The sequence below is a fragment of the Erithacus rubecula genome (assembly GCF_903797595.1).
Source record: "Erithacus rubecula genome assembly, chromosome: 11".
NCBI classification, from domain to species: Eukaryota; Metazoa; Chordata; class Aves; order Passeriformes; family Muscicapidae; genus Erithacus; species Erithacus rubecula.
Genome location: NC_136663.1, coordinates 14,603,226 through 14,620,066, shown reverse-complemented (window position 1 = coordinate 14,620,066; position 16,841 = coordinate 14,603,226). Strand labels below are relative to the sequence as shown.

Sequence of the window (16,841 nt, the reverse complement as noted above, 5' to 3'; positions counted from 1 at the left end):
ACCAAGGTGTGATTTGTATGCAGAAAGGCTGCTGCTCGTTGCAACATCTCTCTTGTAAAATATGGACCATGAATATGTATGCTCCCTAGAACAACAGAGTTGTTTGTTTCCCTACTTTATATAGATTTGCAAGCCAATAGTTTACTGACTGAAAGGCCAAAAATTCTGAAGAATCAGTATTTCCCTTCCTTTGATTAACAAATCAATTACAACAACAGTACCCTTTTTCTGCTCAAGTTACCAAAAATGGTACATGGTACAGCTTGCTCTTGATTTTTCTTTCTCAACAGTTCTCAAAACACTCTTAGAAGTCACAGCAAACAAAAGTTTCAATATATTGGTACAGCAAAAAACTGTACCAATAAAAAAAAAAAAACAATCTGACAGCCACCAGATGCAAATTTACAACCCCTGTCATAGAAAATCATGCCTGAAGAATGGATCTAATTTAAATCTGGATCTGAGCTCTTAAGTCCTCTTTTTAGTAATTACTGTCTTGGACCACCATCGTTGAAAGCCTGTGGCAGCAGATACAGGATGTCAGGAAAGGTACTCTGGATTTCTGAGGAGCATTTGGCATTTCTGTAATTCAGACAGACACAGAATGGTGTTACTAACCTGCACATCCACCATCCACCCTTTACTCTGGAGCTGCATTTATCTCACTTTTCAGAGATGGCCTTGAGAATACAAACCATTTTTCCCTTTTCAGATTAACAGCTGGAATATAATTTTTTGGCATTATTTATAGTGCATCATATGCTCATGTCCTTTCAAATTTATAGATAACACTTCAGTTTGAAATGAAGAAAAACAAAGAAACAGCTGCAATCTTCACTGGTTAACTTTTATTCAGTATTTTCCGAAATAAGCAAGAATTTAAGACGCCCATAAGCAATCAAATACAGCCACAAAAACCCCATACTGATCCTAAATAAGAAGCACTATGAGAAATACACAATATTTCATGAAACAATACTGTACATCAACAACCTTTAGGAAACAAACAACTCAAACCATATGCTTAGTTTACTCACAATATAAAAAACTTTAACCTTTAAAGAAAAATATAGATTCAGTCCAATTGTAGGATCTAATCCCATACCCAGTGAAGTCAATGGAAGTTCTCTCATTGATTTCAATGTTTAAAGGATCATGCCCTTACTTTGCCTCAAGAGGCACTTTAATTATTATACAAGGCCTAGCCTGAATAACTATTACAAAAATGTCAAACATCAACTCAAGAGTATGTTTTAGCAACTTTTAGGAAATAATGGAGGAATAGGTTATCTATCCATGCATGGAATAAGGCAAAAGCTAATTCATTCAGATTAGGAATAATAATTTTTACTAGTTTCTTTTTCACAACACAAACATTTTAGACTTTTTTAATTAATGGATATATTATATATCATATTATGCTTCACATTTTTCCTACCTCTACTGAGAAAGCTGGCACTGACATTTCATAAAGAACTCCTCATTAATTATTATTTTCTGTTCTGTAACAACCACAAGAAACTCATCTGGGTTTAGTAATAGTGTCTACCAAGAAAAAAGCACACACTATCATAAGCTTATAGTTTATAGAGCTCAAGGTACATTAAAATGTAAATCATGAAGTTCACAAATTCTGTTTTAAAATATTTTTCCAAACTAAAAGCTGCAGAAAATTGGTTCTTAAATATTCTACAGAAAATTCTGAAGCATCTAATGGTTTAAATTACTTATGCTTTCTTCTTAAAAATATTTAAATTAGGTTAGTAGCCCATCCTTTTGAAAAATAATCCAAAAAAGATACACTAGATTACAAATCTTTTGTCTTAATCAGTGTAACCAAAGGTTTGTCATCTGGGCTGTAATCTTCATAAGCAATGGGGGTTGCATCGTACATTGCAGGTCGGGATTTCTTGCCAAACCTGGAAATAAAAGAAAAGTTTTGGTGACAAACAGAAATATGAATAAGTTCAAAGCAACAATGCAGTGAGTTATGGCTTGTGAACAGAAACAAAGTCAGATAGCTTAGATAAACTTTATATAACAAAAGAAATCACAGGAAACTGAGGCAAAAAAATGGTCAAGTATTTTTTTCTTATTGACTGGATGCAGAGAAAAGAGAATTATTTATGTAGTCATACACACTGAGGATTTTTATGCACTTAGGTACTATATTAAGCTTATATTAATTTACATTTTGCACACTGGAAAGTGAAAACCAGAAAATTCAGGTTTTGAGGATAGTATTTAGCTGCAACCAAAATTAACTTGATTTTTCTCCAAGACTTGTATGCAGAGTCATGATTTCCAATTTCATTCTTGCCTGTTTTCAGTGATTTAGAATTGCAGACAAAACTGAAATGACTGAAAGCATTATGATATATATGGTGAATTTTTCATTTTTCAAAGTACTTCAGCTGTCCATAAGGCTACACTAGATTCATTCCCATGCATGAATGTCTGTCTTCTTCTATAGGTTATTTTAATAAATGCAGACAGGTCACATTTGCTCATCCCTATCATGATGGATAAACCTGATTTTCTACAAATGAAATAAAATTTCAAGAACTGAATGAAGGAATCAAGTCATGGCATCTTACTAAATCAGAGGCAGCATTGAATTCTGAATCACCCTTTTCCACCATCACTCCCAAGGGTTTAAAGGAAATAGAGCTTTGCAGAGATACAAATTATGGTGAATATTCTCCAAATATTTCAGTCAAAGTCTACCTTCCCTTTCTGACAGTAGAGAGCACATGGCTTGTTTTACACAGTGAAGCAGGACAAAATCTGTTTTCTCCTTTAGGTCAGGGTTGACATGTGTGCCTAATTAGAATAGGCTGAGAAAAGAGCACAGCACATGTGCAAGTTGTTTATGGTCTGGTTGAGCCACAGAGCTTCTCCACCACTCAACTGCTTTGATCAGGTGGCTCAGAAGTCAGCCACTGCCCAAAGCAGCAAACACAGCTATCACCAACCTCAGAGGTTTGTGTTAAAGACAGAAGTGTTAAATGGGAATTCTGTCCAATGATTGTGCATAGGAACTCACAAAGCAATTATCAATACAATGTGCAAAAGGTAATGACTCAAGGGCTAATCAATAGTGAGAATATGCATATTCCTGCCACAGAGCGTGCTGGATCAATTAACTGCCAGCTTACAAAAAAAGCACATACAAACAAGTGAATAAAGTTTTTTTTCCAGGGCAACCAAACACAAGATTATTCATCTAACAAAGAGTATACACTGCGTGGGGAAATCTCCATCCTGAAGCACTGAGTGGAAAAAGACTGGAGGGACACGATGCATAATCATTTTAACATTAGCTTCAATGCCATACTGTGAATAATTATGTGTTTGGACAGGTAAGCAGTGTATCAGTAGCACTGGGGAATTCTTTAGGCTCAACATTTAGCTTTGGCATGTTCATTCATGGGTGGTGATGGTGATATTCCAATGTGTACATCAGACAGGCTAACCAGTATATAACAATACACACCACAAAGATAATCACAAAGCAAGGTACATGAAATAACAGAAAATATATTTTGCAATGAAGCATTGAACAAGAGAGACCTGTGAGGCTTGAGAGAAACTGTGGGTTCTGTGACAATTCTGAGCACACATTCACTGCAGCAATTCTTGGCAAAGGCAGCTCTGTGTGTGTGTGTGAGACACTGTATGTGTGTGTGTGTGTGAGACACTGCAAATCATCTTCACATTTGGAATGGTCCTGCTCCTTCACTTCCTTAGAACAACATTTCAAGAGATGGCTAAATATGGAGAGTTGTTAACCTCAACAAGATTCCATCAAGTAAATTTTTGAGAACATTGGACAGCTGAAACCTGAGGAAATGGTATCTTCCAAGTTCTGTGGGATGGGCAGAAGTTCAGACTTACTGAGAAACAGAATAAAGAAACCAACTACGTGTTGCTACTCTGCTCCAAACCAGCAACTGGCAAAAGGAGTCCACAAATAAAATTTAAACAAGAGAAGTAAAAGAGAGACATTAGAAGTTTTTAAAAGGATAAAACATGTAGAGAGGAGGAAGGGATTATTTTGGCTTCCACAGGAGGAGAATGAGATTTATTTCCTCTGCATTATTCAGAGAAAAGGTGTGCAAGTGGTATTGTTCCTTGCTTAGAATAATTGAGCTATAATCCCAGAGTTCCCAGAAAATTAACCCTGGCAGAGGATGTATATTAAGCAATTGGTAGGTGATGTGGAGACCAGAGTATATGATCACACTTCTACAAAAAGGCAGCTGACAGACATCTGTGCCAGGAAATGGTGAGAAATGAGCAGGATCTGATTCAGAAAGCTTAGGGCATCAGTCTGACACAGGCAACTCCACAGGAACAGGGAGAACATGCAGCAAGAGAAGCTGATCCTGCTGTGACAGGAGAACTTAATCAGAGCCTGATGAACCAGACTCCTCAACTGACACAGAGACAGGACAGATCAGCATGTGAAAATAGAAATTAAATAAGCTACACTGTAAGTGGTGCATGAAGGCTACTGATATCTGGGCACACACAGAACTAACTGTAGTGTAATCTGTCACCAGATAATCCATTAACTCAGTCTGAATGCTTTTCTAAAGTGAACAGTTCTGTTCCAATAACAGATCTTGGATCCATTTCAATGAAGGGAACTTATGGCTGCCATAGCCAGCAGTCAACTATTTCATTATACTGTTCTCTTCCAGCTTTAAATTTTAACATAAAAGGAATATTTCCTTACTGTCTGCATAATGAATCCTAAAGACAACTGTGTTTCATCTGCTCAGAAAACTACCTAGTTTTCATCTGCTAATCCTAGGAACATTCAGCAGAAGTAAATATTTATTAGTAATGATCCTCCAGCACATTGGTTTTGTCTTACAGCAAAGACCTTGATTAGTAAAGATCAAATCATAAAAAAAATTATCCAGAAAAAAAATGCTGATAAACATGAACAATTTAAAAATAATTTACTAAATATGTACCAGGCATCCACACCCCCAGACACCTGCTGACTTTACCAGAAACCTTCCCTTTAAAGAAAATAATCTTCTAACTTTTCCCTTGGCCTTCATTTTCCAAAATTACTAGCAAGTTTTGGTATCTAACTGTGAAAGGGAATTATTTTCAGAAAATGCTGAACTTTCTGCTATTTGAAAGTAGATTTCTTAGATTCAGCAATTCTAAAAATTCAGACCTTTATATATGTAGGTTTAAGAACTTATGCAAAAATAACTGTAAAAGTTTTGCTACTTTTCCTGAATTGAAATTACCAAAACAGTGGTTTATATCTTTCTGAACCCAAATTATACACAACAATCTCCACAATAAACCTCCATGAATTACCTGGATTTTATAAGGCATCATATTCTTGGAGGCATTGAAATTTGTTTGGAATGAAAACATTTATTTTCATTTGCATTAAGTAGAAATATCTTTTCCAAGATAGGGAAACCCACAATGGATAATAATTTCTAACTACATAATATGGATTTGAAAAATCTTCATTAATCTATCCCAGTCTAAGAACTTTTTTGAAGTTGGAACACTTTGAAGGCTACTACCCAAAGCTGTGATGTGATTAACTAAGCCTGGGGGAATACCTCACCCATTTCAGATAATTTTGATGACTTCAGCAGTTGTACAATTTAACCTATTTCATCTTCACTGAAACAGAACTGGAGCATTCAGAAAATTAATTATCAGCAATCACCAACCAAAATGCACACATCTGCATGCCAGTGCACAGGAACATGTCTCCCTCAGTTGCTTTAAGAGCATTTTAATGGTAACACACATGAATACACTGTTGGAATTTTAAGAGACTTTGACAAATGGAAGAAATGGGAAAAAGAAACACCAAAAATGAAAGTTCTACCCTATTAAAAGAGAAGTAAAACAAGAAGAAATTATGCTGGCAAGGAAGCAAAATGACAAAGAGGATCTTGGGATGAGGAAAAGGTCTAACAGGTCACAAAAGCATGCCATTTGTCACTAGAAAGAAGGAAAAAAAGGAAAAAACTAAGCAAGTTTCTTTTTCAGATTTATGAACAGGAATGCCATAAATAAGATGCAGGAGGTGATTACTCAGTTTATTTGGTGCACATAAATGTTGAGACAGAGGACTACTTCCAGCTTTAGGGACCTCCCTTCAAAAAAAAAAAAAAAAAAAGACAATCTGGAGTGAGTCCCAGGAAGACAATAAAGATGCTGACATGGTCTGAGAGGAGATGCTGAAAGAACGGGTTAGTTAAATCTAGGAAAGAAAACAGTTGCTTTGTTTTGTTTGTTTTTAGAGGACTCAGCACCTGATATACAAGTGATATGAACAGTGATAAATTATCCTTCGTGACTGCCTGAAGAGCCATGAGAAGGAAGCAGCCAGGTTAATAGCAAAGAAAATTCAGGCTAGATTTTAGGAAAGCCCTTTTCTAAATCTACTCAACTCCTTTGGAAGTTTTTTAAGACAGTTGTTGGCAGGGAGCTAGGTATATTTAATGCCATATTAGTGCCATGGCTTACACTTGAGCTCTCAAATCTCTTCCACTATTACTTTTGTATTATTCTGATACTTGATGCCCTGCCTTGCAAGTACTTTTTTCAAAGTAAAAAAATTATTGTCTCTAGGAAAGCAAGTAAGAAAGGCAAATAGGAGCACAAAAATTAAGAGATTCTCATTCAATAATCTGGTAAAACAGTCACAAAAATCAATGTGTCTTTCCTATCTGATCATACCTCTTGTGTGCAGCAGCTAAAGAATCTTTACATCCCTAACAGAAGATCTAACAGCCTGAGAACTTTGCATCTGTCCCACTTCACCAGTTACACCAAATAAAGTCAGAAAAACACCTATTTTCAAGTTGTTTTGCTGTATTGTCACACTTCAGCTGAGAACAGTGAGCAGTGCTGGTGCTTTCCCAGCAGAGCCACCCGCTCACTCTGCCCATGGCACTTTGGTGCTCTGTGCATGGCCTGAGATGGCACCAGCACCGAGTCCCAGGGCAGCACCACACCCAGCACAAACCTGGCGTGCCGGATGGAAGCGATGGCGCTGCTGAACTCGCTGTCAATGCTCCTGCAGTTGTAGAACTCCTCGTAGGCTGGCCGGGAGGAGCCCTGGTACTCGATGCGGCTGATGCGGCAGATGCCCACGATCAGGATGATCAGCATCAGCACAAAGGCCACGCACAGCGCCCCGATGATGATGTACAGGGAGTGACGGGGCATGTTGGTGAGACTCTCTGCCATGTGACCAGACTTCCACTGCAGATCTGACAGTAAGAAGTAAAAGGTTAGCGTTAATTAATAATTTATATCCATCCTGCTGAATAAAACTACTTTATGGTCTTAATTTTCCATATTTCTCACGTTTGGAGTTATGGAGATAGGTAATTTGAACTTTCCCAGGCTCTGTTACCAATACACCACCAGGCCTAACATGCTACAAATTTGAATAGGGCTAAGTTGAACCTTCACCCACTTTTTTCTTTTGATTTTTAAGTTCATATAGCAACACCTATCTTGTTTGATCTCCTGTATAATCCAAATAAAAGAAATTCATCGAGTTATTCTTGTATTATATTATTTTATACTATAGGCTTTCTAAAGGCAGACAGGTTTTATGCAAAAGCTTCTAGGAACCAACCAGTCCTCTTGTGCAATTTGTTCTAATAGTGAAGCCTTCCAATAAAAAGTGTTATTTAACATGTACTAAACACACTTGGCTTTTAATTTGAAACACAGACTTTCTTATGCTTATCTCCACCAGTCTGCAGAGACTTCAGCATTTCAAGGACAAAAAGGACACCTCATAAGGTCCTTTAGTAGGGAACCCACTGGAGTCTCTTCCCAAGCATAATTTCCCTGAGATTCTCAAAGCAGACCTTAAAGTAAAGGCAATCTGGAGAAGCTTCTCATATTTATGTGTTCCAGATCTTCTGTATAAATATTCTTCATCCTCAAACTATATCTATGCAAAACAGATTTTCTATCAATTGCCTATGTCCTCAGCATGTTTGCCTATGTTTCTCTCTAGCATGGGTCAGAGTATTTCTAATTAACCTGTACTTCCCTCCAGGGTTCATTTTTGGCAGGTTTCTAAGCCTATGGTCTCATATTATTTCAAAACAGGAACAGACTTGAATCATCCTGACTACAGAAATGTAGCACTCTGCAAAAGTTATTTCTAGTAGGTGCCTGTTCCTTTTTCAAATGTACTTCTGCTTTGCACTGATTTAGAAACTCTTTTCTCAATCACAAACAATCTGGGAACAGGGCTTCCAAGCATATGCTTTGGGAGGTTAAGATATTCTGAGAAGCCACCTCTCAAGAATGCTGATGATGGCAGATAATTCAAGCACCTGAGTTGAAATCTCCAGTTCAGTGGCATCTGTGGATAAAATCTTGATCTTTAGTAGAAATGCAGGGAATGTACAAGGATGGGGAGAAAAAGAAATCCATTTTAGAGGGAGGTGGCAAGAAGGCTCAAAGCTGTAACAGGGGATTCAGTTTGGAGAAATGGCTGCTCTTTGTCACAAGAGGGAAGGCTGTCCTGGAGCACATCCCAGCTTAGGTGTGCTCAGACTTTGTCCACAAATGTCAGCTGAGCTTAAGGAGTGGCTGATTGTTTCTCTCATGTTCTTCAGAAGTCAGTGAAGTTTTGATCAGCCTGAATCATTCATTGATTTAGTGTTTCTAAAGTGCTGCTGCTGCAGTTTGACCAGTCAGGATATGAGGAGGGAATACAGCTGTGCTCTGTGCAGTTTGGGGTGGGCTTCTGTGCCTGTTCTGCAGCACATTTATCACACACAGTGGTTTCTGCCAGGCTGTCAGACTAGGCTGAATTCAGATCTAATGTGTGCAGATATATGGCAAGACACTTCTGATTCCATGTCTTCCATCTCTGGATGACAAAAATGAGAAAAATTTCTTCCCTTTTTCCTCACCATATCAAAATAGAAAGATTAACAGCTTATACTCCAGAGATTAGAAATAGCATATGACAGCTCAAAATCACAGGATTTTCCATTGTTATATTAATGTTCATAAAATTAATCAATATTTCAATGCACACCACGGTCTGAACTAGAAATTCTTCATAATGTTAGTTTTCAAGTAACCACATGGTTTGGCATACTTCAGTAACTACATTAATAATTACAAAAGTGGCAAAGGTAATGATATTAACAAACAACCAGCAGGCATTAGAGAATTCATATAAGACATTTGTAAGCATTTTTACAATGAATGCTCTATTAAATTTTTAGGCAAATGTATTTCATTTTGAAAGGAAGAATATCCTCTTTATAATTAAGACAAATTTAATTCTATTTAATTGGAATTGCTAATTCTGGTAAGGACCATAAGATGACATTTAAAAATATCACAATTCATCCAGGCAACGTACATCTTGTCTAGTTTGTTGTATATACAGCACTTGGAAATTAAAAATAACAGTCTGACAAGAACATAACCCTGAAATCCTGTTAAGGTAGTCACTTCAAGCAGCTAAACCAGCTAGTGAAAAGTGGGAAACTATAAATAGGGTGGTTCTACAAAAAAGATTAAGTACCAATAGCCTCCTTCACGGCCAGCAACAAAAAATCACAAAGGATAAAATGTGATCTATTTAGTCAAATGACCTCCAAACACCAGGTTCTTGATAAGCCTGGCTTTGTGTTTTTTTCTAGAATTTAGAGGGATGGTCCAATACAAACTCAGCATGCAGTGTTTAAATTTATTTTCCATCACATTATCAACCATTATGTACAAACTGCTAAAAGAATATAATAAATATGGCAAAGAGAACTGGAAAGATGAACAGAAACACATCCACTAATAGATTCATATTTCAGAGCTCAAAGAAATCCACTGCACCTTTGTCTCAGCTCCAGTGAGTTCAGAAGTGCTGCACCTGTTTATAAAAAAGCATGATATGGCCTTTCTAGATATGACAAGAATTAAGTTTCCTTCAGCTTGCTAATTCACAGCTTAGGGAAAGACTGAGTACAAAGATCTTCACATGGCTACATGGACCTGTAGAAGAAAAATCTGCAGATCAAAATACTTTAAAATTCTTTCTGCAAAGAGATTTCTTCAAAACTCAATCCCTCTTGTTTGCATAATCCTTTATATATATGTTAAAATCTGAGTTCTTTAGGAAAGCTTCTCCAGCTTTGCACATAAGGCACTGCACTGGTTAGAGAGGCTGCATGTCCATGGTTATCTGTTTTGGGGTAGCATTATCTGTTATGGTGTCCCATAACCACAATGCTTATACTTTGATGCTGTGGCAAAGTGACTTGAATAGCAAGGGAACATCAGACATTTGCTGAAATGAAACTTATTGAAAAAAAGACTGGTAACCCTCAAATTTTAAACATATTTGTTCTTTAAAATGTAATTGTTTGTGGCTATAAGAAGATTTTTTTCCCATTTTTATTCAAGACCAGTTCAAAACAGAATTTTTTTACACTGCATTTTTATATCTCCTCTATTATTTTATATATACACTCTATTAGTCACTGTCATGTGTTGTATTAAAAACTCAGTAATTTCAACCTCCTCAGCTGAAAGCAATTGCCATGAACAAGGGAAGGTTGAATATTTCTGGTTGAGAATCAGCCTTGCAGTGTTACTAATTCCAGTTAACATCCAGATAATTCCCTGTTTTCCATCACAGCAGTCACAAGCTAAAAGAACTTGCCTCCTCTCTAACAGAGAAAGAATAAATAATTGAGTAGCTGGACAGTAGGAGAGGCTCCTTCCACCCTCTCTTCTGCTTCTCTCCTTTTCCCATATGCTCACATGCACTTCACTGTGTATCTGTGGTGCAAACAGCCACACTCTGAGTGACTGGAGCATGACAGCCAGAGCACTCCAGAACATGCACCAAAGAATTCCTGTGGCACATCTGCAGGCTCAGAAAGCATGAGAGCCTTTGTAATTCCATAACATAATATAAATGTAATTGTTACTTCATCAGGGACTCCAGGAAATGCATTTCCAGGATAATTGTTGCTTTCTCCAAGAACTAAACCCATCTGTCTGTCAGCCAACTACTTAATAGCAAGGGCAGGCAGAATTATACTGCCTTGCTGATCAACTTGGACATGCATCTTGCAGGTGTCATCAACATCAACCTTGTCAGGAAAAGCTCATCTGAGCATATTTTAGCATCAGCAATGTGGCACACAGTGTTCTGCTCCCAATGTCTGCTGGCTCTGCACCGCCCAGGGAAGTATGTGAGACATCCACAGAAACAACAAAAAAGGCAGAGCTGTCACCCTCTCTGGGCTAGCTGGCAATGGTCTTCTGCAGTCTTTGCTTACACCAGAAAGCTCTGAAACTGAATGTACTGTGTTAAACTAAGGGCATCAAGAACATCAAAAGCAGAATCAATTTGAAAAAAGCAGTCGATATGTTCAAGTGAAGTTTAACTAAAAGTAAGAAATAGAAAGTTCACATGCTCCTTGTGTAAATGAGATATAGAAAACATTTTTAATCCATCCTTTGTGTTTGTTTTATTAATGTATCACCTACCCCTGCAACCTTAACTGTGCTATCAAACCTGTTTGTCTATACAATGACTTGAAGGGATCTCTGACCACAGTACCCAAGCCTTCAAGCAGTTAAATACACAGCTGAATTCTCTAGCAAAGACAACATCTCTAGCTCAAGAACAAAACATCAAGGAAATACAAAGCAGGTCTGTAAACAGCAGAACTAATGAAGCCTAATTTCCATTTTCACTCTTCCACAATTGGACTTCATACTTTCTGCCTCTCCTGGATTCTTCACTGTCCAAAATGGTGCCCTTAACGTGAAGCTTCTCTCTAATGAATTCTAACAAATTTGGAGCAAATTAGCCTACGGCTGGGAAAGTTATTCCTGAAAAAGTTGATAAATGCCTACACACACAAGAACCAGTTTCCTTTAGGTAAGCAAGTTCCAAGACATTTTGCTGAAACATCACTAGAGCTGCAGTTGCTCAGAAGTCAATACAGGCCTGTTAGGACCATGCTTATACTGCTGTGGAACACTCTTGACCCAAAGTGTGCAGGGAAACTGTGAAGCACAATTAAAAGGCAAACTGAGTGCCCAGCTCTGAGACAGCATCCCTGACAGTCACATCTCAAAGCAGAGTGCCCAGAAACAGAAGTTTCTAACTTTCACAACCACTTTCGAAATGCAATGGCCAAAAATAAAATTAATTTACCAGGATTTTGTTCATTTACATATAATTCAGAGTATTCGTGCAGATAGGTATTTAGGGATAAATAAAAACTTCTTTAATATAACTTATAGTTTTCAGAAACGTTTAGAGAGCTACAAAACTTACGTATTTCACAGTTTGCACCAACCCATCCGTGAGGACAATGGCAGGTGTAACCACCAGGCTGATCTATGCAAGTTCCAGAGTGGTGACATGGGTTGCTGTCACAGTCATTTACATCAAGTTCACATTCTTCACCTTATGTAGGGGAAAAAAAATAAATCAAAACTACAATTATGTGAGGCAAGTGCCTGATGTAACAAGTACATCTTCAGTCATTTAACTTCTCTCTTGCTGCAAATCACCTGCAATACATCTTTATTCTCAGAACATCAAAAGGATTCCAAGGAGGTAATATTATCCTTATTCAACTAGGTGAAAATAAAGCCTGTGGACTAAGGGACTTGACTAACATCACACAGACTCTGTCTCATTTCTCTAGATATAATTTCCATCCCAAGATAATGTGGTATAACAGACGATCATGAATATTCTGATATGCTATACAATAATGTAGATAATTGGTGTCTGAGAAACTGACACTGTACAGTGGAAAGCTAATTCTTTTCCAAAAAATGCCCTTTAATTAGAAGAGAACAAAAAGCACTATTAACTATAAACTAGCTATGAATGGGTTTATCTATTATTCTCACATTGGATATTACCTTACATGACTAACAGAACATCAGATTGATTGTAAATTATCTTGACTACAGATTTTTGGATTACACCAATCACATCAATGTAAATACAAGGCCAAAAGATTAAATTAGTTTCTTACCAGTACTCTGAAAGTGTAAATTGATTAATAACACGTACTTTAGGGCTTTTAGCAATTGCATATTAAGACAATGGAATAAGCTGTTTCTTGAGCACACAGTAACTAAGGTCACCGTTAAAACATTTTCTAGTTTCAACAGTGTCCAATTAGTATACTGGGTTACCTGGAAATCCTCAAAATACCATTTTTAAAATGCAATCTAGTCTCAAGTAGTAAGGTCATAAGCTGTGCTAAATAGCTATTAGCTTTGTCAAGTCACTTCAGTAACAGGCTTTTTTGCTACAAAGTTCAATGCAGATGTAAGTAATATATATATATATTTTTTTTTTTCCTTCTCATTAGACTGCTCACAATACAGCAGAGCCCAAATTAATTCCTTTCTTGAAGAAACATAGTCTTGGTGTTTTCCTTCCCCTAGACAGGTGAGCAATGACAACTAGATATTCTGTGTAACACAAATCACTTGCCTGCATATCCAGGTGCACAAATACATGTAGCATTTAGACCTTCACTGTCACAAGTGCCACCGTTCTGGCAGTTGATGTTAACACAAGGATCTTTGTATAATTCACAGTGCCTTCCTGAAAAGGAAAAATCAGTAATTGCCATTGACATGACTGATACTGGCAGCATGGAATCAGTACATGTGATAACTTGACTTCACCTGGATGAGTGTGCAGACTCCAAACCCCTCCTGGGCTAATGATGTCCATAACTAGCCAGCATAAACCACATGGCTTTAAACTTTTTACACTCGTCCCTCCCTCTGCTCTTCCCACAGGCTGTGGGCTAGGAGAGGCAGGGCATGTTCTGCTTAGAACTAGTAAAAGTCTATGAAGCATACAATGAAGCATAAAAGGACCAGCTATCTAAAATTCTTCAGTAACATGTTAATAATTGTCTTCATTAAGACTTTCATGTAATAACTTATTTAATTACATACATTCCGATGCCTCTCATTACCTGTTGCTGGAAATGAGGAATATTACTAAGGTAATAAAAAAAATATTCAAATGTATACTTAAAAATAGATAACTGGATGACTCTGCTTTGTCCCACTACCTTCACTCTTTCATGCCTAGTGTAGACCTTGTGAATTCAGCAAGTTTGCCTTGCAGAAGACAGTGCTAGCTGCACCTGGCATACAAAACATATAATACAGCATATTCTCACCTAGAGGCTGGGAAAGAGACTCCAATGCCACTGCTACAAGCATGATTTTCTTGGAGTCTACTGTTCAGATAAAAATTATTTATATATATATGTGTATTTTATATGTATACACTCATACACATGCTCACTACAGCCTTGCCAAAATCATTTTGCTGGCATTTGCAGTGTTAGCAGCAAAAAGGCAGAGCTCTGGCTGAGCATCCTGTGGTGAGGAGCAGCAGAGGCAGCAGCCCAGGGGTACCTGCTGCCACAAGCTCCTGAGAGCTCTTGTCCATCTGGCAGCCCGGGCTGTGGGGGCACAGAAGGGGCACTGCAGATGGGCAGGGCTGGGGTGGCAGTGCCAAGACTGAGGCCTCTGATGGCTGACATCAGATCTTGAGCTGGTACCTCGGGTCTGTGCATTGGTGCCACTCAACAGCTGCTGTAGTGCAATGCTGGGAGCTCAGTGAGCAGCAGGAGCTGCCTGCAGGAGCAGGTGTCCTGCTTCCATGGGCAGTGCAGTGTGCTGTGCACACAGTGCTCCCAGCTGCACACACAGCTCGGGTCAGAACAGAAGATGAACACTATGGTTAAGTGTCACTTAAACTGTCGTGAAAGCTGAGGGTCATTTCCTCACCAGGCCTCTAAAATGATGAATTCTGTATCTATAGTCAAAGAGCAGTGCAATCACCAGCATGAAACACATATTTAGCCTCTAGCAGCTGTTAAGTGAGCATTAGTTATCAGCAGAGATAAGGACTGATATGCTTAATGAGAAAATGCTGGAGCAATGTTCCTTAAAACATAGTCATCCTGTGTAGAATATTTATTTATTTGTAATTCTAATAACATATAAAATTACATTCAAAGTGTTCTCGCAGCACGATTCAACACAGAGTACACTAAAGAGGATTGCTTTAGCCTTCCCCAGAAGGACTTGTCACAGACCACTGATACGTGTTAATTTGTTTACAGCTGAAATCTACTGTGGGAGAAAAGATTTTGTATAGCCAAACAAACACTCTTCTCATCTACTTTATACATTATTTAAGAAATGCAAAAGATGGATTGCATTTGAACACATCTAAGAATAACTGCAGTTAACATGGAAAAGCAGTCACAGACCTACTACTCTCTTTAGGCTTTACAGTCTTCTAAATGAACAATCAAGATAAAATTTTATTTCTACTCCTTTGTACTAATTTATTTCAAATACTGATCTTTTATTATTATATTTTTAGGTCACTTCACTGGAGAAAATTAAAAAAATAACTTGAAAGCTCGCTGTGTAAAGGCTCCAACCACAACTGATGAAAACGTCTATTTAACAGTTATGTTTTTTAAAAATCTCATCATTTTTAACAAATCTTAAAAAACAGCAGAAAAAACCACACCTGAGAAGAACAGAGAAAATCCATTTGTGCCCAGATCAGGACATGCATTCCTCACAGAGGAGCTAAAGCTTAACTATTAATTCCAATACAGATTAAGGGATCAGGATCAATACTGAAGTTTTTCTTTATCAATTTAACGTGAGGGATATATTTCTGCTCAGGACACAGCATCTCTCTGTTTGTAACAGTACCCACCAGCAAAAATGCAGAGAAAACTGCAGACCCCAGCCTACCTTCATATTCAGCAAGGCACACACACTCATAGCTGTTGACAAGGTCTCTGCAGGTGGCTCCATTCTGGCAGGGTGCAGAGAGGCATTCATTATATTCCTCCTCACAGTAAAGGCCATGGTAACCTAAATCACATGGAAAGGAAACAAAAATAGTTATAAAACACTTTGCAGTAAAAATTAACAATTAGGCAACAATAGACCATGGGCAGATGCTTGCTAAGTTAAACTGATGTATGTTAAGACACTGATTTTAAAGGCATCTGTTCCCCAGGTCAAAATTACCCAGAAAACATTGGCAGCAGGGTGTTCTGAGAGAATTCCCAGTTCCTGTGATAAAGAACAATGAGGTGTAAGGATGGAGGCTGGTGACAGAGCCCAGAAGCAGCAATGTGAATACCCACACTCTGATTGTGAAAAGAAATTCAGGAACATTGACTATTTCCCAGCTCCTTTGGATCCTTGCATCAAAGCCAAAGAGGTGATAACTGTATAACAGTAGTTAGAATGATTACATGTTTTAGCATTACATGTTTAGCACTCCAGAAGCATTAAGGTATTCCATCTTTACAGCATTCCCAAGCCACAGGCAGGTACTATGAGCTGATTAGGTAAACAAAGAAAGCCAAAGTAGAGAAAAGCTATATAACCTGTTAACAGCCACTGAGACATTTGTATTATGAGATAAGAAAGGAGTTAATCCACTTGGAAACAGCACCTTTTTCATTACTTAGTGTGCCACACACCCATTAATATTAACAGTAGTTGAAATTACAGATGTAGTGTAGTCTATGATATATTACCATGCACTGGAACAGCATTCATGTGCTTATAAAAGTTCCTCTTTACATAAAAAATCATTAGATGATTGAAACGGCAATGAATAAATATGCAATGGGCATGGATACAGGTGCTAGGAAAAAGGCCTAAAATACAAAGTGTAGATTCTGCAGTGCAATTTTACTTCTCAAAGTAATCTCTAGCTAGTAGCAAAACTCATAGATATGAAA

The 16,841-nt window shown here is 37.7% G+C and overlaps 1 protein-coding gene across 1 annotated transcript in view; it reads right to left on the bottom strand.

The window, feature by feature from the left end:
• Window positions 1-833: 833 nt before the first annotated feature.
• DNER (delta/notch like EGF repeat containing) overlaps window positions 834-16,841 on the bottom strand; it is a 112,946-nt gene continuing 96,938 nt past the window's right edge. The window contains exons 9-13 of the mRNA XM_079315604.1: window positions 15,835-15,957; window positions 13,523-13,636; window positions 12,341-12,472; window positions 7,025-7,271; window positions 834-1,919 (exon numbers count right to left, since the gene is read on the bottom strand). Of these exons, the coding sequence (XP_079171730.1) occupies window positions 1,808-1,919; window positions 7,025-7,271; window positions 12,341-12,472; window positions 13,523-13,636; window positions 15,835-15,957 (728 nt within the window). The 3' untranslated portion in view covers window positions 834-1,807. The remainder of the gene's footprint in view (window positions 1,920-7,024; window positions 7,272-12,340; window positions 12,473-13,522; window positions 13,637-15,834; window positions 15,958-16,841) is intronic.